Source organism: Rutidosis leptorrhynchoides, chromosome 4, assembly GCF_046630445.1.
Source record: "Rutidosis leptorrhynchoides isolate AG116_Rl617_1_P2 chromosome 4, CSIRO_AGI_Rlap_v1, whole genome shotgun sequence".
In the NCBI taxonomy this organism is placed as follows: domain Eukaryota; kingdom Viridiplantae; phylum Streptophyta; class Magnoliopsida; order Asterales; family Asteraceae; genus Rutidosis; species Rutidosis leptorrhynchoides.
Genome location: NC_092336.1, coordinates 215,483,002 through 215,507,295, shown reverse-complemented (window position 1 = coordinate 215,507,295; position 24,294 = coordinate 215,483,002). Strand labels below are relative to the sequence as shown.

Genomic DNA, 24,294 nt, shown 5'->3' with positions numbered 1-24,294 from the left:
TATATATATAAAAGAACCGAGGTTCCGGTGGTACAACATTAAACAGATCATAAAGATCTCTAGAGAAACTATGTTCGTTCTAAGAAATCTGAACGACACATAAGCACTATAAGAATAACAACTGAAAAATCAAACAAAGACAACCCACCAAACCTACGTCTAAAACATAAACACGTAAACCCGATCCCGAATTCAACCCCGCAACAGCACTCCACAGAAACCGCAAATCCAAACCAATCACCGGGCAACCCAAGAACACCTAACCCGAGGCCTATTTACCGAAGTCAACTAAATCAACAACGCCGGCAACAACATCGAACCTGCAAAAGACCCGATGACGAGAAAGATGGATTGAATGAACTAAACCAGCAGCTACCGAACAGAACCAATGTAACATCCCGCCTTTTTCCATTTATTTTTCCGTTATACTAATATAAAGTCCGTTATATGTTTATAACATCTCCCGTTGATACGCGTTTTAAATTATCTCGTTTAGGTAATTCCCGCACCCGAGCGAAAGTTGAGGGACTAAACTTGACAAGGGATCAAACCCTTGACTAGGTCAAAGGGTCAAACCCCTTTCACCCATTCATTTCATCTTCATCTCTCTCTCTTTCTCTCTAGCAAGAACACACACACTCAAAACCATATTCATTCAATCATCATCTAAATTCGATCTAGGAGGCTTACAACAAAATAAATTACATATTCGTGATCCTCTCTTCATCCTCTTCGTTTTGGTACCAACTTCATCTCATTTGGGTAACTTTCTAAAATCACTAGATTTTGTGTTCTTGATGTTTTTAACTTATAAAAGTGTTAATTAGTGTCTATGGCTCAAGTCTAACATGAATATATGATTTATATGCTCGATCTCGTTGTTTTAGTGTAACTAGCATGAACTTGAATTTTGGTGTGTTATTCTTGAATTTTGGATGATCATATGTTGTTAGATGTTAAAAGTTGATGTTTTAATTGTGTTACTAGCATCACTAGCTTCAATTTGATGTGTAGGTTGCCTTAGAAAAACTTCATGAACTTGATTATTGATTTTGGTGAATTTGGGTTAGGGTTTGATGAACTTGAAATGGACTTTTGATGCATTGAATGCCATGGATTATTATTGGTAAGTGTTTAGTTGGATTGTATGCTTGATTACCTTCGAAACGGCATATCATTCATGTAAATTGGTTGCCCGAATCATAAAATGAGTTTTTGGAACTTGAACTTTGATTATGAACGTTTAATTACGGTTTTCGGTTGTTGTAAGTGGAAGTTTGGTTGATGAATTGTGTTTAGTTGTGTTCTTTGTCAAATTACCTTTCCAACGATATAAGGTGCGAGTTCTAAATGTTAGCGGTTTGTAATTTATGCTTGAAAGAGTTTTGATTTGGGACTTGAACAATTGAAACTGACCTGGTGCCAGACCACGTGTTATGTCGCGGCGCGACACCTCTGGCCGCGGCGCGGCATATGCCGTGGTCAGATTCTGACCTACTTTGTCAAATTTAGGAAAATGTTTGGCATACTACGGACCTCCGATTCACATGAAACTTGTTCTAACATGTTCATAGATGATTAAAAACCTCAGAAAAATAGTTCGGAACCCGACCCGAACGTGTTGACTTTCGTTGACTTTGACCGACCAAAGTTTGACTTTTAATCAAACTTAACCAAATATTTGTGCAATCGTTCTAACATGTTTTTATACTTGTACCTTGCATGAAACATGACAATTTGCTTCACATGCTATATTAATCGAGTCGTATTGAGCCATAGGACTAATTGAACATCTTTGACCTATCGTGATTACCGTTATTGATACAACCTATTGTTTAGGTCAAGACTAGTATTGTTCTTTGCACACGTTTACTTGTTGAAGTACTTTACTACTCGTGCACTCAAGGTGAGATCATAGTCCCACTTTTACTCTTTTTGAACTTATATTGGGATGAGAAAACATAAACGATTCTTTTGAACTAAGTGAACACAAGAACGGGAAAACAAACATTCTACATACGAGTTTAGAACAAAATCCTCAATTCGATTATCATTAATTACACTTGTCGGGTGTAAGCGAGAACTTATGTTATATGGCCATATGGGTTGACAACCCTCATCCTTGACGGTTCGCTACCGTCTACGGATGAAATATAATTTCGAGAATCAGTGTTTGTTCTAGCACTAAGTGATGGGGTATACAATGGAAGGAATGTTAAGCTTTGATAATTGGGTGCTCGTGAAACAAACTTTTGGAATGTATTACTATTATTTCATTGATGCAAATCTTGTGGTTCACTTGTACTTACTTACTTAAACCTATGATTTCACCAACGTTTTCGTTGACAGATTTCTATGTTTTTCTCAGGTCCTTGAACGATACATGATACATGCTTCCGCTCATTATTTGATACTTGCATTGGATGTCGAGTATATGTGCATTTCATGGAGCGTCTTTTGACTTGACTTTAAACCGTGTCGCCTAGATTTCATTCGTATTATAACGTTGTAACTTAACTATTGGTTGAACAATTCATGTAAACTTTGGGAACAATCTTTATTTTGAAATGAAGGCGACATATTTTGGTCAAACTTTGTCTTAAAGACTTATGACCACGTAACGGGACCTAAGTAGACGGCGCCGTCAAACATGATTTGGTCGGGTCGCTACAGATGGTATCAGAGCGTTGGTTGTAGGGATTTAGAGTTCATTAGTGTCAACCTCGAGTCATAGGGTACATTGGTGAGTCTAGACTACAACCGGCATATAGACTTGAAGTAGGAATTACTTGACTACTTGTGCATTTATACTCGAACGCTTCTACTCATATCTACTCTTAGTTCATCTTAATCTCACGTTGTTTAATTTGATTGACACGCCACCTTGACTTTATAGAATAATGTCGAATGCACATATGAATCAGGGTAATATAATTTCCGGGATTATATTACGGTGACTCATATGAACATTCCGACATTATGGCATAAAGAATTTAAGGCGAGTCGAGAAAAAAAAAAAAAAAAAAAAAAAAAAAAAAAAAAAAAAAAAAACTTCTCTTTATCTTTATTCTATATCACGGTTAGTATTATTGAGAATACTAATCAATGATATTCTTGTGTCTTGAAGGAACAATGGCTCCTCGTCGCGTACGCCGCAATGAAACTCCCGAACAAGCTCTCGAACGGATGATAGCTACCGCCGTAGATGCGGCCATGGCCGGTCACTCATCCAACAACAATAATAATAACAACCACAACAACAACAACAACGACAACAACAATGGAGCCGGAAACTCAAACGAGGGATGCTCCTATAAAGCTTTCATGGGGTGCAAACCTCACACTTTTGATGGAACCGGGGGACCGGTCGTGCTCACCCGATGGTTTGAGCAAACGGAAGCCGTCTTTAGCATAAGCGGTTGTCGGGACCAAGACAAGGTCAAATACTCCACTCACACTTTCTCCGGAATTGCTCTAACATGGTGGAACACCTATGTTCAATCGGTGGGTACCGATGAAGCTCATGCCCTCTCTTGGGCCAATCTAAAGGAAAAGATGATTGTTGAATATTTTCCGCGCGAAGAAACCCGAAAGCTTGAGGAAGAACTAAGAGCTTTGAAAGCGGTCGGAAACGATCTTAAAGCTTATAATCAACGCTTCGCCGAACTATCCTTGATGTGTCCTAATCTTGTTAACCCCGAATCTCAAAGGATTGAGCTCTACATGCTCGGTCTTCCAAAAAGCATCAAACAAGGGGTGATGTCATCCAAACCCACTACTCATCAAGCCGCTATGAACATGGCTCGCCAACTAATTGAAACGGTTGACGAAATCGTAGTTTCGGCACCTAAGGCCGAGGATAAATCGGGCGGCAACAAAAGAAAGTGGGAACCCTCCCAATCAAGCAACAACAACTTTGCTAAGAAGCCTTACACCTCCGACGGCAAGAAAGGTTATGCCGGGAACCTGCCTCTTTGCAACAAATGCAACAAACATCACTTTGGCGAATGTAGTAAGATAATTTGCCACCGGTGCCAAGGAGTTGGTCATAAGGCCAACGATTGTAAAAGTGCCACTCCCGTCGCTTGAAAGTGGCCCAATGCACCAAAGACGGGCACTTGTTATGAATGTGGCCAAACGGGCCATTATAGAAATGCATGCCCGAAGAGGAAAGATAACCCCAATACGCGCGGCCGAGCTTTCAACATAAACACCGAGGAAGCCCGGGATGACACTGAACTAGTCACGGGTACGTTTCTTCTCAACAATTCTTATGTCTCTTGCTTATTCGATTCGGGTGCCGATAAATGCTTTGTATCCAAGACTTTGACTCATTCTTTTAGCACCCCACCTCTTCCATTAGATACCACTTATACCATTGAAGTGGCTAACGAAAAACTATTAAGTGCCGACACATATTACCGGGGGTGTACGTTAAACATTTTGGGTAGGGAATTTGAAATTGACTTGATACCCATGGAACTAGGAAGCTTTGATGTAATAATCGGTATGAATTGGTTAGTCAAAACGAAATCTCACATCCTTTGTGATCTTAACGCAATCCGAATTCCTATCGAGAATGGTGAACCTTTGATTGTTTATGGCGATAAGAGTTGCACCAGACTCAATCTCGTTTCGTGCCTTAAAGTTAGAAAACTGCTCCGTAAGGGTTGTTTTGCGATCCTTGCCCACGTTAAGAAAGTCGAGTCCGATGATAAGCATATCGATGATGTGCCAATTGTTAGTGACTATTCCGATATATTTCCCGATGAATTGCCGGGTCTTCCGCCTCATCGACCGGTTGAATTCCAAATCGATCTTATTCCGGGAGCCGCACCCGTAGCACGTGCACCATATAGACTCGCTCCATCTGAAATGCAAGAATTGCAAAGTCAAATCCAAGAACTACTTGATCGTGGTTTTATCCAACCTAGCCATTCACCTTGGGGCGCTCCGATTTTGTTTGTTAAAAAGAAAGACGGATCCCTACGAATGTGCATTGATTATCGTGAACTAAATAAATTGACGGTTAAGAACCGATATCCTCTTCCTCGCATCGATGACCTCTTTGATCAACTACAAGGGTCTTGTGTATATTCGAAGATCGATCTCCGCTCAGGTTATCATCAATTGAGGGTTAAGGGGGAAGATGTCTCCAAAACCGCTTTCCGAACTCGTTATGGTAGTTATGAATTCCTTGTCATGCCATTTGGTCTCACTAACGCACCGGCGGTATTCATGGATCTTATGAACCGCGTGTGCAAACCGTATCTCGATAAATTCGTTATTGTGTTCATCGATGACATATTGATCTATTCTAAAAATGAAGAAGAGCACGAACAACATCTCCGACTTGTGCTTGAACTTTTAAGACAAGAACAACTCTATGCCAAATTCTCCAAGTGTGAATTTTGGTTAAAGGAAGTTCAATTTCTTGGTCATGTTGTAAGTGACCAAGGTATTAAAGTCGATCTAACGAAAATCGAAGCCATTAGCAAATGGGAGACTCCTACTACTCCTACTCACATTCGTCAATTTTTGGGTCTCGCCGGGTACTATCGTAGATTCATCGAAAATTTCTCTTTGGTTGCACGTCCTCTAACCGCATTGACTCACAAGGGAAAGAAATTCATTTGGGCGACCGAACATGAATCCGCATTCCAAATCTTGAAAACAAAGCTAACCACCGCTCCCATCTTGTCACTTCCCGAAGTCAATGATGACTTTGTTGTATATTGCGATGCCTCAAAACATGGTTTTGGGTGTGTATTGATGCAACGAACGAAAGTCATTGCTTATGCTTCTCGACAACTCAAAATTCATGAACGAAACTATACGACACATGATCTCGAACTCGGAGCCGTTGTCTTTGCACTTAAAATGTGGAGACACTATCTTTATGGAACCAAGAGTACTATCTTCACCGATCACAAAAGCCTTCAACACATTTTCGATCAAAAGCAACTAAACATGAGACAACGAAGGTGGATTGAAACCTTAAACGATTACGATTGCGAGCTTCGTTACCATCCCGGGAAGGCAAATGTAGTAGCCGATGCCTTAAGTCGAAAAGAAAGAGTGGTGCCTCTCCGTGTCCGAGCTTTAAACATCACCATTCACACCAACCTTAATAGCCAAATTCGGGTAGCCCAAGATGAGGCTCTCAAGGATGAAAACATCTCTCTCGAACACTTGAACGTCCTCACCTCTCGATTCGAAGTTAAAGAAACCGGACTCCGATATTTCGCCGGAAGAATTTGGGTGCCTAGTTATGGGGATCTACGAAGCCTTATTTTAGATGAAGCCCATAAGTCACGATACTCGATTCACCCCGGTGCCAATAAGATGTACCACGACCTTAAACAGCTATATTGGTGGCCGAATATCAAAAGGGACGTAGCTACCTATGTTTCCAAGTGTTTGACATGTTCCAAAGTCAAAGCCGAACACCAAAGACCGTCCGGACTACTTCGACAACCCGAGATCCCGCAATGGAAGTGGGAAAGGATAACGATGGATTTTATCACCAAGCTACCAAAAACGACGGGCGGTTATGATACCATTTGGGTTATTGTTGACCGTCTCACCAAATCCGCACACTTCCTTGCCATGAAAGAAACGGACAAAATGGAGAAACTTGCACAACTTTACATTAAGGAGATCATAGCCCGACACGGTGTACCTTTATCGATTATCTCCGACCGAGATGGCCGTTTCGTTTCTAGATTTTGGCGTACATTGCAAGAAGCGTTGGGAACGCGTTTAGACATGAGCACCGCATATCATCCTCAAACCGATGGACAAAGCGAACGTACAATTCAAACCTTAGAGGACATGTTACGAGCTTGCGTGGTTGATTTCGGAAAAGCTTGGGACAAGCACTTACCTCTCGCCGAGTTCTCTTACAACAATAGTTATCACGCGAGTATTAAAGCCGCACCTTTTGAAGCGCTATATGGCCGCAAATGTCGTTCACCTCTTTGTTGGGCCGAGGTAGGCGACGTGCAAATCACCGGACCCGAACTCATTCACGAAACCACCGAGAAAATCGTTCAAATCCGAGATAGGCTTAGGACGGCCCGAAGTCGTCAAAAGAGCTATACCGACAAACGACGCAACGATCTTGAATTTCAAGTCGGTGACCGAGTAATGTTAAAAGTCGCACCTTGGAAGGGTGTAATCCATTTTGGGAAACGCGGGAAGCTAAATCCGCGGTATATTGGTCCTTTCGAAATCTTGGAGCGTATTGGAACCGTTGCTTATCGTTTAAATCTTCCGCCTCAATTGAACTCCGTTCATCCTACCTTCCATGTATCTAACTTGAAAAAGTGTCTTGCTGAACCCGATATCGTCATCCCTCTCGAAGAACTTACCATTGATGACAAACTTCATTTTGTGGAGGAACCGGTTGAAATTGTGGACACCTCCGTCAAGACATTGAAACAAAGCCGAATCCCGATTGTTAAAGTTCGTTGGAATGCCAAAAGAGGACCCGAGTTTACTTGGGAAAGACAAGATCAAATGCGAAGGAAGTATCCTCATCTATTCGTGAATTCGGAAACGCGAGATCTCGAGGAAGAAACAACGACTACTACGCCTACTTAAATTTCGGGACGAAATTTCTTTTAAGGAGTAGGTAATGTAACATCCCGCCTTTTTCCATTTATTTTTCCGTTATACTAATATAAAGTCCGTTATATGTTTATAACATCTCCCGTTGATACGCGTTTTAAATTATCTCGTTTAGGTAATTCCCGCACCCGAGCGAAAGTTGAGGGACTAAACTTGACAAGGGATCAAACCCTTGACTAGGTCAAAGGGTCAAACCCCTTTCACCCATTCATTTCATCTTCATCTCCCTCTCTTTCTCTCTAGCAAGAACACACACACTCAAAACCATATTCATTCAATCATCATCTAAATTCGATCTAGGAGGCTTACAACAAAATAAATTACATATTCGTGATCCTCTCTTCATCCTCTTCGTTTTGGTACCAACTTCATCTCATTTGGGTAACTTTCTAAAATCACTAGATTTTGTGTTCTTGATGTTTTTAACTTATAAAAGTGTTAATTAGTGTCTATGGCTCAAGTCTAACATGAATATATGATTTATATGCTCGATCTCGTTGTTTTAGTGTAACTAGCATGAACTTGAATTTTGGTGTGTTATTCTTGAATTTTGGATGATCATATGTTGTTAGATGTTAAAAGTTGATGTTTTAATTGTGTTACTAGCATCACTAGCTTCAATTTGATGTGTAGGTTGCCTTAGAAAAACTTCATGAACTTGATTATTGATTTTGGTGAATTTGGGTTAGGGTTTGATGAACTTGAAATGGACTTTTGATGCATTGAATGCCATGGATTATTATTGGTAAGTGTTTAGTTGGATTGTATGCTTGATTACCTTCGAAACGGCATATCATTCATGTAAATTGGTTGCCCGAATCATAAAATGCGTTTTTGGAACTTGAACTTTGATTATGAACGTTTAATTACGGTTTTCGGTTGTTGTAAGTGGAAGTTTGGTTGATGAATTGTGTTTAGTTGTGTTCTTTGTCAAATTACCTTTCCAACGATATAAGGTGCGAGTTCTAAATGTTAGCGGTTTGTAATTTATGCTTGAAAGAGTTTTGATTTGGGACTTGAACAATTGAAACTGACCTGGTGCCAGACCACGTGTTATGTCGCGGCGCGACACCTCTGGCCGCGGCGCGGCATATGCCGTGGTCAGATTCTGACCTACTTTGTCAAATTTAGGAAAATGTTTGGCATACTACGGACCTCCGATTCACATGAAACTTGTTCTAACATGTTCATAGATGATTAAAAACCTCAGAAAAATAGTTCGGAACCCGACCCGAACGTGTTGACTTTCGTTGACTTTGACCGACCAAAGTTTGACTTTTAATCAAACTTAACCAAATATTTGTGCAATCGTTCTAACATGTTTTTATACTTGTACCTTGCATGAAACATGACAATTTGCTTCACATGCTATATTAATCGAGTCGTATTGAGCCATAGGACTAATTGAACATCTTTGACCTATCGTGATTACCGTTATTGATACAACCTATTGTTTAGGTCAAGACTAGCATTGTTCTTTGCACACGTTTACTTGTTGAAGTACTTTACTACTCGTGCACTCAAGGTGAGATCATAGTCCCACTTTTACTCTTTTTGAACTTATATTGGGATGAGAAAACATAAACGATTCTTTTGAACTAAGTGAACACAAGAACGGGAAAACAAACATTCTACATACGAGTTTAGAACAAAATCCTCAATTCGATTATCATTAATTACACTTGCCGGGTGTAAGCGAGAACTTATGTTATATGGCCATATGGGTTGACAACCCTCATCCTTGACGGTTCGCTACCGTCTACGGATGAAATATAATTTCGAGAATCAGTGTTTGTTCTAGCACTAAGTGATGGGGTATACAATGGAAGGAATGTTAAGCTTTGATAATTGGGTGCTCGTGAAACAAACTTTTGGAATGTATTACTATTATTTCATTGATGCAAATCTTGTGGTTCACTTGTACTTACTTACTTAAACCTATGATTTCACCAACGTTTTCGTTGACAGATTTCTATGTTTTTCTCATGTCCTTGAACGATACATGATACATGCTTCCGCTCATTATTTGATACTTGCATTGGATGTCGAGTATATGTGCATTTCATGGAGCGTCTTTTGACTTTACTTTAAACCGTGTCGCCTAGATTTCATTCGTATTATAACGTTGTAACTTAACTATTGGCTGAACAATTCATGTAAACTTTGGGAACAATCTTTATTTTGAAATGAAGGCGACATATTTTGGTCAAACTTTGTCTTAAAGACTTATGACCACGTAACGGGACCTAAGTAGACGGCGCCGTCAAACATGATTTGGTCGGGTCGCTACAACCAAAAGCCGAATCAAACCATGAAGGAACCAGTCATCTTCGCCAATTTTCTACTGACATTTACAAACCCCCGGTCCCAAATGGACAAACAAACAGCGGCAAAATACGGCTAGCAACCACCAGCACCACCTAGTGACTACCAACCGCAGCCCACCACCATAAGCCACCACTCGCGGCCACTTGGAAACCAGCCGCTAATGTGAACAGCCACCTAAAGCCGCCCACAACAGCCACCAACACCCATCACCGCCAGCGACATAAGACCACCGGGAAACCGCCGGATTTCACATAAAATACACGCACAACCGCAGAACAGCCCAAATCAGTCCCCACCCCAACCCAGCACCGATATCCGTCCAAATGGGAGGTAGAGTTCCAGAAGTGGAGCTCGCCGCCTACACACCCACAAAGAACGGCGACCAGCTTTATTAGACGAAAAGCACAAAAAACCGGACCACCGGCGAGATGCCGGTGGCCGGAGAGTAGAGCAGCAGCGGAAGGACTACAAAACAGCTAAGGAGCAAGATGAGATGATGATGGCGGCTAGGGCAACTGATGAAGAAGAAAAAGACCTTAAGGTAGTACTTGGAGATGAAGTTGTTGAAGATGAGTAAAAAATGCTAATTAAATGTCACCGGAGGAATAGAATAGAACGGAGGAGATGAAAACTAAAAAGTAGATTTAAAGTTCAAAAGAGTGAAAATGTTGAGAGCGTTTGTTGGTAGAGAGAGAAACAGCTAGTAATGTCGATTTTGTTCAATGGTTGACAAAAAAAGTATATGACCCTTTGGTAGCATTAACTCTTTAATAAATGTTGTCTTTCAAAAAAATAAAAAATAAATAAATTTAAGATAGTGTTTTTGTCCCACATCGGTGTTTTAATAGAAAAGTATAAACTATAAAAACAGAATCCGTGAATTACATACCAATATGAAGTACAAATGAGCCTCTTTACACTTTTCATTTTCTATAGACTAAACTTAACAGTATTCGCATTAAAGACAGTGGTGGAACTTGGAAGAATTATTAGAGGGGGCAATTTTTTTTTTATTTTTTTGAAAAAACTTGAAGAATAAATAAATATTTCTAATATTAAACTAAAATATTGATAAGAATATAAATTTATACTACATCCGTCCCACTACAAGTGTCCACTTACTTTTTGCACACAGTTTTAGGAAATCTCACTAACTCCATTCTCAACCAATCAGAAATCTTCTCTCTCCAGAATAACCTCTTCTCATTGGTTGAAACACAAAGTGAACACTTGAAATGGGACATCCCAAAATAGAAATGTGAACACTTGTGATGGGACGGAGAGAGTATAACTTTACGGTAATACATATAAGAAAATGACAAGATGATAGGAAAAGACAACTAAGACACATAAAGCATTTACATATTTCTCTCTTTTTCAATTAAAAAAATATAAAAAGAATACTTATCTCTCTTTCTTGTTCCTTATCTTCTACCTCTCTTCTTCTTTTACTTCTCTGTATTTTTTTCATAGATCTCAAAGTATAATCTCATCTAACATCAATATATCAACATAATTACATACTACTTGCTCAAAATTCAGGGGGCCCCTCCCCGTCTCCACTAAGATCCGCCCCCGATTAAGGACTGAGCTTAGCAATAGCAATTTCCGGGTATTAAGAATATTGGGCGCCTAAAATTATTGGGCCTTGTTCAAATGTTCACGTTGCATCCCCTTCGGGCCGGGCCTGGTGTTAGAGAGGGTGCTGTGAAATATATGACTGATTACATTATTAATAATTGAAAGTTGAGAGTAAAAAAGGTAAACAATATATAAAATAAAAAATTGATCTGGATTGGTGGCATAATTAGTTCCGTGCTTCGCTAATGTACGCATAAAATTTTTTGCCCAACACGCCCCATTACTGGGGTGCTGGTCGTGTGCTTCGAGTACACTGGCTCTAACGCGCTCAACAGCAAATAATTTAGCTAGTTTATCAATTCTTTTGAGCTTTATAACAACTAATATAAATGATAAAAATTACCTAAAAATCTAGGATAATTATATAGTTAAATCATTCCCAACAGACTATTAGTCCTCATAGCCCCCGTGAGGAAGTTGATGGCATTTCCCTAGCCCCCCTCGGCCCCTCTAGTCCTCATAGCCCTCACACCATTCGTCCTCCATTTTGTGATTTATCTAACACATTTTAGGACGGAGTGGTGTGTTTTTTTTTACTTTGTAGTAGTCAGGGGCGAATTTAGAGGGGGGCAGGGGGCGCCCGCCCCTAGTCGATTTCAAAATTTTAGTGTAAAAATTTGAATTTTTTTCATTTTGCCCCAAACCCAAAAGCCATTTGTCTCAAACCCAAAAGCCATTTGGCCCAAAACCTACATATTTTGCCCACAATTCTCTAAATTTTGCTCCAAAACCTTCAAATTTTGCCCACAAACCTTCAAATTTTATCGAAAAACCTCAAAATTTTGCCTAAAAACCTCCAATTTTTGTCCCAAAAACTCCGTATTTTGTCCAAAAAAGTTGCTACGGTTTTAAAAAAAATTTCGCCCCCGGTGAAGAAAAATCCTGCTTCCGTCACTGCTTTGTACTATTAGTTTTAATGTTTGTATATTGTTTAATTAAATCTTTAATCAATCGAATTCGTTATTATAAAAAATTGTACTCCGTATTACTTTTAAATTAGAAATATCTAAATTGGGTTTATCAATCTGTAAATATAGACACATGGTATAAACTTAAACTAGAGATATATACAATGGATTACATTCGTTATTATTAAAAAAAAAAAAAAAAAATTAAGGACACATATCTTATCATTTAATATTAATATGATAGATTTTCAGGTTTTAATTATTATTCATTAAATTTAATAAGTTAATAATTAAAGGCTACTATATTTCTATTTTTAAATAAACAATCTCTCATATAAATGAGCTCATAATCTATGCGTTAGTATTCAATACTAATGTTTTTGATACAAATGTTCTTATTAATAAATGATTTTTCATTCTAATTGTATTATGTAACATCCCGCCTATTTCCGTTTACTTTTCCGTTATACTACTTTAAACTCCGTTATATGTTTATAACATCTCCCGTTAACACGCGTTTCAAATTATCTTGTTTAGGTAATTTAACGCACCCGATTATAACTTGAGGGACTAGTTTCGCCAACAAGACAAAGAGGTGACTAGCTTTGACTAAGTCAACCTCCTTATCTTCTTCCTTTTCATTTCTTTCTTCTTTTCTTTCACTACTTACATATTTTCTCTAAATTCTCCATAAAGCAAATCATCATCCATAATAAATCGATCAAGCTTCGAGCCAAACAAATTACATATTTGAACTCCTCGTGATCTCCTCTTCGATTCCATACCAATCTCATTGCATTTGGGTAACTTTCTAAAATCACTAATTTTTGTGTTCTTGAGATTTTTGAGTTACAAGGTTGTTAATCAGTGTCTATGACTCTAGTCTAACAAGATTATGTGTTTGAATTGCTTGATTTGTTGTTTGGAAGTAACTTGCATGAACTAGCAAAATGGGTGTGTTTAATCTTGAGTTTTAGATGATTAAATGTTGTTAAATGTTATAAATGCATGTATTAAATGTGTTCCTAGTGTTACTAGCTTCATTTTGATGTATAGGTTGCATGAGAAAACTCTAAGAACTTGTTTAGTGATTTTTGGTGGAAATTGAGCTAGGGTTTAATGAACTTGAAATGATTATTTGATGCATTGATTGCCATGATTTGTTGTTAGTAAGTTGTTAGTTGTATTGTATGCTCAATTACCTACAAAATGGCATGTCATATGTATGCATTGAATGCCCGAATCATTAAATGTGCATTGGTGAGTTTGAAGCATTAATGTGTGCATTGAATGATCACTTGGTTTGAAAACTCGGTTGTTACAAATGAGGTTTTTGATTGATGAATTGTGTTTAGTTGCATTCTACGTCAAAAGAGCTTTCCAACGATATAAGGTGCGAGTCCTAAGTGTTAGCGGTTTGTGTTTTATGCACAAAAAGGTTTTGGATTGAGACTTGAACATTTGGGACTGGCCAGGCACCAGCACCCGGCCTTTGCCGCGGCGCGGCCCCTTCCTGTCGCGGCGCGACATATAAGGGGGCCAGGTTCTGACCTCCTTGTCCCAAATGTGAAAAATGTTTGGCACGTTCTAGACCTCCAATTCACATGCAATTTGTTCTAATATGCTTATATATGAATAATTAGCATAGAAAATTTGTTCGGGACCCGACCCGAACATGTTGACTTTTTCGTTGACTTTGACCGACCAAAGTTTGACTTTTTTGTCAAACTTAACCAATTGATTATGCAATCTTTCTAACTTGTTTCTATACATGTATCTTGCATGAAACTTGACTATTTGCTTCACATGCTTCATAATCGAGTCGTATTGAGCCATAGGACTAATTGAACAACTTTGACCCTCCGTGACTATCGTTATTGACACAACCTATTTGTTTAGGTCGAGACTAGCGTTGTCCTTAGCGCACATTACTTTTTGAAGTACTTATTTGCTCTTGCAATCAAAGGTGAGATCATAGTCCCACTTTTACTCTTTTATACTTATATTTGGGATGAGAAAACATAAACGTTTCATTTTACAAAGTGAACACAAGTGCGAAAACAAACATTCTACGTACGAGTTAGAACAAAAAGCCTCAATTCAATTATCATTAGTTACACTTGCAGGGTGTAAGCGAGAACTTATGTTGTGTGGCCATACTGGTTTGACAAACCCTCATTCGGACGGTTCGCTACCGTTAATCGGATGAAATATATTTTCGGGGATAAGTGTATGTTCTGACACTATATTAATGGGGTTTCATGATAGTTAAGCCTTGATAATTGGGTGCTCGTGATATCAACTTTTAGAATGGTTTATTATTATTTCAACGTGACAACACTTGTGGTTCAACTTACTTACTCATTTACTTACTTACTAAACCTATGATTTCACCAACGTTTTCGTTGACAGATTCTCTATGTTTTTCTCAGGTCCTTGAACTTAAGTGATACATGCTTCCGCTCATACTTTTGATACTTGCATTGGATGTCGAGTATACTTGCATACGTGGAGCGTCTTTTTGGCTACTTTAAACTATGTCGCACGTGTTTCATATGAACTATAACTTTTGATATGTACTTGTCTTGGGAATTACTTTTGTAAACATTGAAACATCCTTTTATGAAATGAATGCGACATACTTTCGGTCAAACTTTGTTATAAATGCTTATGACCATGCAATGGGACCATACGTAGATGACGCCGTCACTTGACGATTTGTCGGGGTCGCTACAAGTGGTACATTTGATAAATATCAATGCTAACATTATCAAACACTAAGTTATAAAACGGGCGTGCCATGCACGGGCTCACGTTAGTATTCGATACTAATGCTTTCGATACAAATATTATTAGCAATATATGTTTTTTTATTGTAATTTTATTTTACATTTAATAACATATCAATACTAACGTTATCGAATACAGAGTATTAATTTGCACAACTACCGTGCAACGCACGAGTTCATAAAACTAGTTAAATTAGTTAAATAATATAGTAAGTCCCAATTTCTTTTGAGGAAGTATTTCATGGTTGAAAGTAGGGATGACAATGGTCACTCGATCCAGTAGATATCCACCGGATCCACCCGATTTTGATGGATATTAATGAATCAAAATGTATATGGATACGAATAAGGATGAACCTAAATGGATATGGATATGGATATGAATGAAAAGTTTCATCCATAGATATATCCATTAACATCCGAAATACATAAACAAATATATAAATGGATACATACACATTTACTATTACAAATGTATTATCGTTAATCATACATTTTAATTGCAACCATATAACGAATTAACGATGATATATTATAATAAAACAAGTTTATCTAACAAAATAAACATACGAATTACACAATTAATTTGTCATAATTTATACGGAGTATTTGATAGTGTATTTAACAAAGTGTTCTATTTTCGACAAACATTACACGTTTTTATGGATAAATTTCAATTATGTCATGTTATATTTATTTTTCTTATATTAAGTTTTTGTTTTCATCGCATTTTCGAAAATATTATAACAATTTTTGAATATCCAAGGGATATGCATTAACTCGCTTAATCCATTGGATATGGATATGGATATGGATAGATGAGAACTAATATAACATTCAATTAAACTGACAAATAGATAAGCTAATAAACCTAATCAGATTCAACAATGGTGATGTGCTAATATTTAAACTTAATCAGATTCTCATGCAATTGGACATATAACTCTTAACTATATTTCATGCAATTTAAACACTTTTTTAGATTTGATTAATCTTGAAAGTTGGATAAATCAAGAAAACAAACACTTAGAATTAATGATATGTTAACCCTAGATTCTATCCACTTATTCATTAAGCATGACAATAAAGTTTTAAATCATAGCAGCAAATAAACATAATTATATCATCACAGAAACCAAATCTCAACAGTTCTGGTTAAAATCAGAAAACTGCCAAAATAATCATCCATGGTCGTTTGTTGTCTGGACTACAGCCGTCAGCTGTAGCTGCCAAAGCCGGCGGCTTTAACAGTTTAATCACAATCATCTTTTCGTCCAAATTACTACCATGAACGTTTAACTCATGGTTGGAGACGAATATAAACAATTAACAATAAAATAAACATAATTAAAATAGATGCAGTAATTTAAAAGTCGATATATCTTAAATAGAGCAAGTAAATCCAATGTAAAGAAATACCTTCAACTTGAAAGTAAACTTTAAAGGCTAAATAATTCGGAATTAACGGCTAACCCTAAAGGTGAATGTACATGTGAAATTGAGAAATTCGACCTCTATTTATAATTTTCAAAAACCGTCACCATAGGCGTCGACTATAATGGATATAGCCGGCGGCTTTAACCTTCCGAACATTCCAGATTTGTAGTTGCTTGATCACCAAATTTCTTGAGGTGCAAGTATTTCCTTAATTAGCTCCAGAGCCGTCGACTTTTCATGGTATAGCCAGCTCCTATCTTCAATTTGTGTTTTAGCCGGATTCTGTTTCCTTAATTATCTTGACTTAAGCTTTACGTACATGAAAGAAATTTTCATAATCAGTCTTTGATGAAACCGACGACTTTAGTGATTTTTACTTGTTCTTCAAGTTTCTTCGTATTCTGACATTTTCTCTAGAACTTTCTAGAATTCTGAACCATAATCGGTGGCTTTGCTGTCAATAGCCGGTGGATTTAGTTTGTTTTATGTTTTTTCATGTTTTTAACTAGTTTAACAAATTTTCAAAACCAAAACTGTGATAACCTTACTTTTTACGTTACTTCTGTTAACTTAACGGTGCTTACTTGAATTTTGTGTATTTAATTTAAATAAATGCATACGTGATTCTTTGAGGACTACTATAATTGATATGGAAAAACATTAATCGGAAAACTTATTTTGGATTTTGAAATACGAAGAAACGATACGGTTTTAATAACTACAAAGGATGTCTTTCGGGACTTGATAACATTGAGATCTTCCAACGTTTGTTTCGAAACCACCGTAGTATTCATTCTGGTCATCGGTAAAATTACCACCGTAAAATGTGACGAATATAACGACGTACGAAGTAATAAGAATTTGTAGTATAAAATTAAACTAAATGAGAATGAGAGAATTTGGAGAATTTGTGTGAAAAATTTTTGGCTAATTTTTCAAATTTTTGTTTTTTGTTTTTTAAAGGCAAGTTGTCTGCATCACCCAGAGGAGAATTAACCACATTCGCAATCATTTGCCAACACGCACACACTTTCAGGAGGAAACCCGAATCGCATTGTAGGAACCCGATCCTTAAACCATCCCGAGGGGCAGGCGGACCGGATTTGAATCCTGAATGGATCCGGGAGAAAACCGTCCCTCATGGTCAATCTGAAGCTCCATATTTCAGACAAATTAATTATGAGGGTGAGCTGAGCGATGCCTGAACTCACGACCTCAACTCAAGCCACAAACACATAGAATGGGGATACCAAATCATGCTATCTAATGACTTGGATACGGCTGTGGATTAACCGCACAATCAAAGATGATTGCTAGCATTGGCGCCGTTCAATGGCAGAGCCAATGGCGCTCTGATACTTGCAGTCTAACAAGTTAAATTTAATTAACCGGCGAGTAACTCTGACTCATGTTCGATTAGTGAAACCTATTCTGGCGTGACAACTTCTATTGGATAAACCTTTCCCATTTTCTATTGTTTAACTATTTAAATTTAAATATTAAAAACTGAATAGTGCAAAACAACAAACATGCTTACGTCCTATTACAGGTAATCCTAATACAGTCAAACACGAGAAGCAAAAAATTACTCGTATAACATAATCTAGGGACCAAATATGTCAATAATTCTAAAACAACTCTGAAATTTCCAACTGGCATGCATGAACAAAGGCCTACAAATTTCACCACCACTTGATCCCAATTTCATATCAGCTCGTGAGTCCAAACACCACAGCTAGATCTCATGATCGAAAACAACAACAATCACCGCAATCACAATTTCCACCGATTTTTCGATTGGTGGCTAGGTGAACTCAACATTAACCTTCAACATCTCATTTCAGCTGCAAACCATCAACATAATTTCGAAGACGATTCAGTTTTACTCCCACTTATTGATAAAGTTGTAGGTCATTATGAAAACTACTATAAAGTCAAATCAAATGGAGCAAAACGTGACGTGATTTCGATGTTTGCACCAACATGGTTAACCTCACTTGAAAATTCATTATTGTGGATTGCTGGATGGAGGCCAACAACTGCAATCCATTTATTGTACTCGAAATCGGGTATTCAGCTTGAGGCCAAACTGGCTGATCTGGTGCCAGTTTTGACCGATGATTTAAGCGATTTGAGTATCATACAAATCAATCGAATTGATGAATTGCATAAGGAAACGATTCGTGAAGAGAGGATTATTAGTGAGAGTTTGGCACTTATGCAAGAATCAGTGGCTGATACGCTCATGGTGGATTTATCTAACTCGATTTCAGAGAAGATGAGGAACGATAAGGATGATGATGGAGAAATTAGGGACATTGATTTAGAGGTTGAATTGATGTTTAATTTGAAGAAGGGTGAGTTGGAAGAGGTGTTACACAAGGCGGATAGTTTGAGAATCGAGACATTGAAGGCCGTGGTGGCGATTTTGACACCTATACAGGTGGTGTACTTTTTAATCGCTGCGGCTGAACTCCATCTTAGGATACACGATTGGGGACAGAAGATGGACAAAACCACTTAATTAAGTGGCAGATAACAGTGTACGTTGTCAGGGCATGTTAACGTTTTTTTAAAGTCGTTTATGACCGGATATGAATGAGTGAGTGTACATCATATATATATATATATATATATATATATATATATATATATATATATATATATATATATATATATATATATATATATATATATATCATGAAACGTTGTTTTCATGTAGTTTATGAAATATGAATAGGAATATATGAATAATTGTTTTAATGTTACCTTTGTTTATGCTAAGTAATTGAAGTGCGAGTAAACCATTTGAAACTCTGCATTTGCCCTGTGAATAAATATAAGCTATTCGTGTTTAAAGTTTAGTGTTTCGAGCTCTTGATCGAAAATATATCGTTGTTTGATTTTCTCCAAAGGATACTCAATCCATTCAAACTGAGTTCTTGAAACATTAAAGAGTGGTGAAGCTCGATCATGAGTTTTTTTTTTTTTTTTTTTTTTTTTTTTAACGACGGTCTTAAAGTCATTGACGGGAGCAATAGTTATTAACAGTGGGGGAACCAGGATTTTTTTCTCCGGGGTCAAAAAAAAAACGTAGCAAGTTTTTTGGGTAAAATACGGAGGTTTTGGGGCAAAAATTAGAGGATTTTAGGCAAAATATGGAGGTATTTGGACAAAAATTTGAAGGCTTGTGAGCAAAATTTAAAGTTTTTAGGGTAAAATTTGAAGAAATTTGGGCAAAATATGTAAGTTTTGGGGCAAAAAAAAATATCCACCGGGGTCAAAGTCGAAAAATCCAAAATTGTAACATTGGAAAATGCAAATTCACTGAGGGCGAGCGCCCCATTGCCCCCAAATAAAAACGCCCCTGGTTATTAACCCGACCATATCTAGGAAGACGCAGGTCAAACTCACTTTCTACACCCGTTAGGTGGAAACTCATTATATTGCACCTAAGAAAAACCCTAGAGAAGCTTGCTATATATGGGCAGAACTCGTCATTTGCAAGAAACATCAATGAACTCCATAACCAATTGCAAAGCAAATTGTATTATGTGTTAAGTGATCAATTGTATGCCCCATCATTTATTAGATAGTCTTTTGGAAGCCCTTTCATGTATCTATATATATCATCGGTTTATGCATATTTGATCAAGGAAAACTAATATTATATTATGGTATTCGAGCGGTATGATCCTGATTGAAATGCTTTTCTCTACGACGGCAACCACCTTCAGCCATCCATAACATCAACTTACTGCTTTCACCTTCTAGTCTCTTTTGCATCGTTGAAGATATTGTTATCGTTGACAAAGTTGCTTATCATGGTACTACTCAATCCTTCAGCAAAGCAAGTCACGACGACGTTACGGAAAAGGAGAAAAGTGCTTAATCCTTAGGCAACGCAAGCCACAACCTCGTTACGGAAAAGGATAAAGTCAGAACAATATGCAACTAAATCCGCGAATTACATTCTATCGCGCATCAAATACGTAAAATATAAGTTTTTTTCTAAGAGACTGCCGTTTAATCTTTGAAGAATTTCGTGACAGTTTGATCGTTCATTTTTCTCTCAATCGAACTGCGGGGATGTTAAGTGATCTTTTGTATTCCCCATCATTTATTAGATAGTCCTTTGGAATGACCTTCCGTGTATCTATATATATCACTGGTTGTATGCCTATTTGATCAAGGAAACCTAATATTATATTATTATGAAATCCCCCACTTAAAGCTTGAGCTCGAGACTCTCGAATACCTAGGAAAATTTGGTAACCACTTACCTAAATATAGATGATTAGTTCGACCATGAATTACGATAACATTTATATAACCATCTATGAAACTGAATTCATTACAAGAAAAAGCATTATTCTCAGTCATGGTTACGCCAATGAAAGGGTGTACGTCGTCGGAAAAGTTTCTTCGCAATCTTTCTCAATCATTATAAGGCATCATTTCTATTGATTTAGGAGTTGTTGCAACACTGGTTGTTGACGGTTGTTAGCGAGGTATGAGAAGGAGAGTGGTTCCGAGCTAAGATGAGGAATTGATTCTATTATATTAGATCAACCCTTTAGATTGGCACGCGAGAAGGATAATGAGTGAAGATCTGCCATAGTCAAGTCGTCGACCGTTGTGGTACTTGTGGACTGAATGCTCTAAGGGAAGCAAGTAGGGAGTGCTTTCCAAGCACGGCCGAAGAAATCAGGTCGAGGAAGCTCACGTCCCAGGACATATTAGCAGCGCAAAGATATATGATCACCTGATGACCATGGGGTACTATTGGCCAACTATGGAGATAGATTCAGCAATATTTGTTAAGTCTAAAGAAAATGGAATAAGACGGGGACTCTGAAATCAATAGTTGGTATTTGATATGTCAAATCGGACGATTTTAATTATGCGGTGTCATTAGGTCCCAAACGTCATAATTAGTTATCAGAAGAGTGACGATGGTTTTTCTTTTATATTTATCGGGGCCGAAATTCACTTTTAACTTTCTAGGGTAGAAGGTGTAAGTTAACCCAGGGTCGTGTTTTTGAATGGTTTCACGAATTGAGAATCAAGTGGTAACTGTCTTTGGTTGAATTGTCTAGATGAAAGATAGTAGTTGGTTTTAAGCTAATAATCCTAATTACGGAAAGGTAAAGGTAATGGAGGGATATCCGGAGTATGCAGATCAGGGAAATGTTGACCAAGATATCAGTTTGGGCTAGGGAAAGATAATTATGTTTTATGTTAAAGCTATGATTAGAATAGTCTAGATCTGGTTGGATGAGCCAATTACAAAGACCTACTTATCTCTAGACTTTAGGAGTTCTCGTTGAGCAGTGAGAAGTATGTCACTTAGTTGTATAATTGAAGGGTATCTAAACCTCGGAAGTTATCCTTAGTAAAGTACTAGGTTTATTAGTGATTTGAGTTCTAATCCTAACACTCGTTATCAGTTTAAGGAACTGAATAACAACGTGTCGTGTTGAGTGAACACTTATCACAAACGGAAGGAATCTTTCTGGTCAAGTTGACTAAACATTAAAGTAAACTAACAACCATTCCATCATACTAATGAGATCATACTAATCTAAACATTATACAGAATTAAAGTTGATACATTGAAAGTAAAGCAGATAGAAACCTAGTAGATACTTGAAACAGTTGATATGACTTAACCCTAGGAAACAATCAAACAAGAACATGTAATAGGACTGGGTCACACAGTTAAGGCACTAACAAGATTTTAATGGCTCCTAAGAGGTCTCCTTGGAATAACTAATAGTCATACTAGGTCATTCATGTCTCAATTCCTAAGTTTCGTGTCCTAAAAGCGCATTATATGCCTCTCAGGAACACCGGCCATACCGAGTTCATAGAATCTTCAGGTACAGTATAACCAGGGGTCTTAGTCCTATGAAGTAGCTAAGTTCATATAGGTGGATAAGTCCTGATCACAACCTAGGTTGGTTAATCCTTAAGATGCTAGCATACAAACCTATCGGGGTCACAAATTCTGTATAAAAACAGTAATCTCACTAATTTAACATAACTCCGCTAACCCAAACTTCTATCATGTCAACATACAGATTAACTAAGCCAACATGATAATATCAAAACGCATCTTTGAACATAAATGATAACATTACATGTTTAATTAATAAGACAAGCGTTTTAGATAAAAACCTGAAAAGACTGAAGAAATCTGCCCGAGATCGTAGTGACTCGCCAGAATATCCTCCAGAAAATAAAAAGCTAAACTAGCTACTACTAAAAACTAACTACTAATATTTAAATCTAAATTGAAGTAGAAAATTGAGTGTGTGTTGAAAATGAGCCCAAAAGTCCCTATTTATAGAAAATCAATGGCTGGGAACAGCTGGCAAGCCGGCGCTACAGGCCGGTGTGGGTGGCCAATAACTGGCAAGCCGGTTTCCTAGCCCGTTCCTTGTGCCCGGTGTTGGGTGATCTGGCAGGCCGGTGCCTGGACTGGTTTACTATTTTGCTTGGATCGTCTTGCTCGTTCTCGGGATCGTAACTTGGTTTCCGGGGTCGTAACTTGTTTTTCACCATTTTCGCTCCAGAATCTTCGTTTTAGCTCCGTCTCGCTTGATTCTTTTTGCATCGCCTTTGTAATTACTTAATCTACAAAATTAACATACTAATCGATTATTTTTGTGATAAAGTTTGGAACTTTATTGATTTAGGGCTTAATATCAGGGGTAAAAATTTAATTTTTTGGCCGATATAAAATACCCCACGCTTAGCTTTGCTTGTCCTCAAGTAAAAAGCGAGAATATAAGATTATCTTCTAATAAATTCTATCTCGCCCACCCATGGATTCTTTTATTATGCCTTGACCAGAAGTCTTCACATTTTTCGAAAGTAGTAAAAAAAGTTTCAAACTTCGATGGGTTTGTCGCTAGATTTTAATTGCGTTCATGGTGAAAATGGCGTACTTTACAACTTTCAGATGTAGAGTATGCATGACCAAGCTCCTCACTAGCGGGTCACTCATATCACTCAAGTGTTTAGGGTGTCCTAATCTAATTGTATTGTCTCAGAAGCCAGTCGTGTAACGGTATTCATCATAAGCTTGGTGTAGTGACCCGAACTTTTCCATGTTTATATACATTAATTGAGATTGATATTTACATGATTAAATGTTTCCAACATGTTAAGCAATCAAACTTGTTAAGACTTGATTAATTGAAATATGTTTCATATAGACAATTGACCACCCAAGTTGACCGGTGATTCACGAACGTTAAAACTTGTAAAAACTATATGATGACATATATATGGATATATATATAGTTAACATGATACTATGATAAGTAAACATATCATTAAGTATATTTACAATGAACTACATATGTAAAAACAAGACTACTAACTTAATGATTTTTAAACGAGACATATATGTAACGACTATCGTTGTAAAGACATTTAATGTATATATATCATATTAAGAGATATTCATACATGATAATATCATGATAATATAATAATTTAAAATCTCATTTGATATTATAAACATTGGGTTAACAACATTTAACAAGATC

The 24,294-nt window shown here is 37.4% G+C and overlaps 1 protein-coding gene across 1 annotated transcript; it reads left to right on the top strand.

The window, feature by feature from the left end:
• The first annotated feature begins 18,479 nt into the window (after positions 1 to 18,479).
• LOC139841408 (protein DOG1-like 3) lies at positions 18,480 to 19,259 on the top strand. Its single transcript, XM_071831625.1, has one exon. It carries the CDS (start codon positions 18,480 to 18,482, stop codon positions 19,257 to 19,259), a length of 780 nt encoding a protein of 259 aa, XP_071687726.1.
• Positions 19,260 to 24,294: the final 5,035 nt, after the last annotated feature.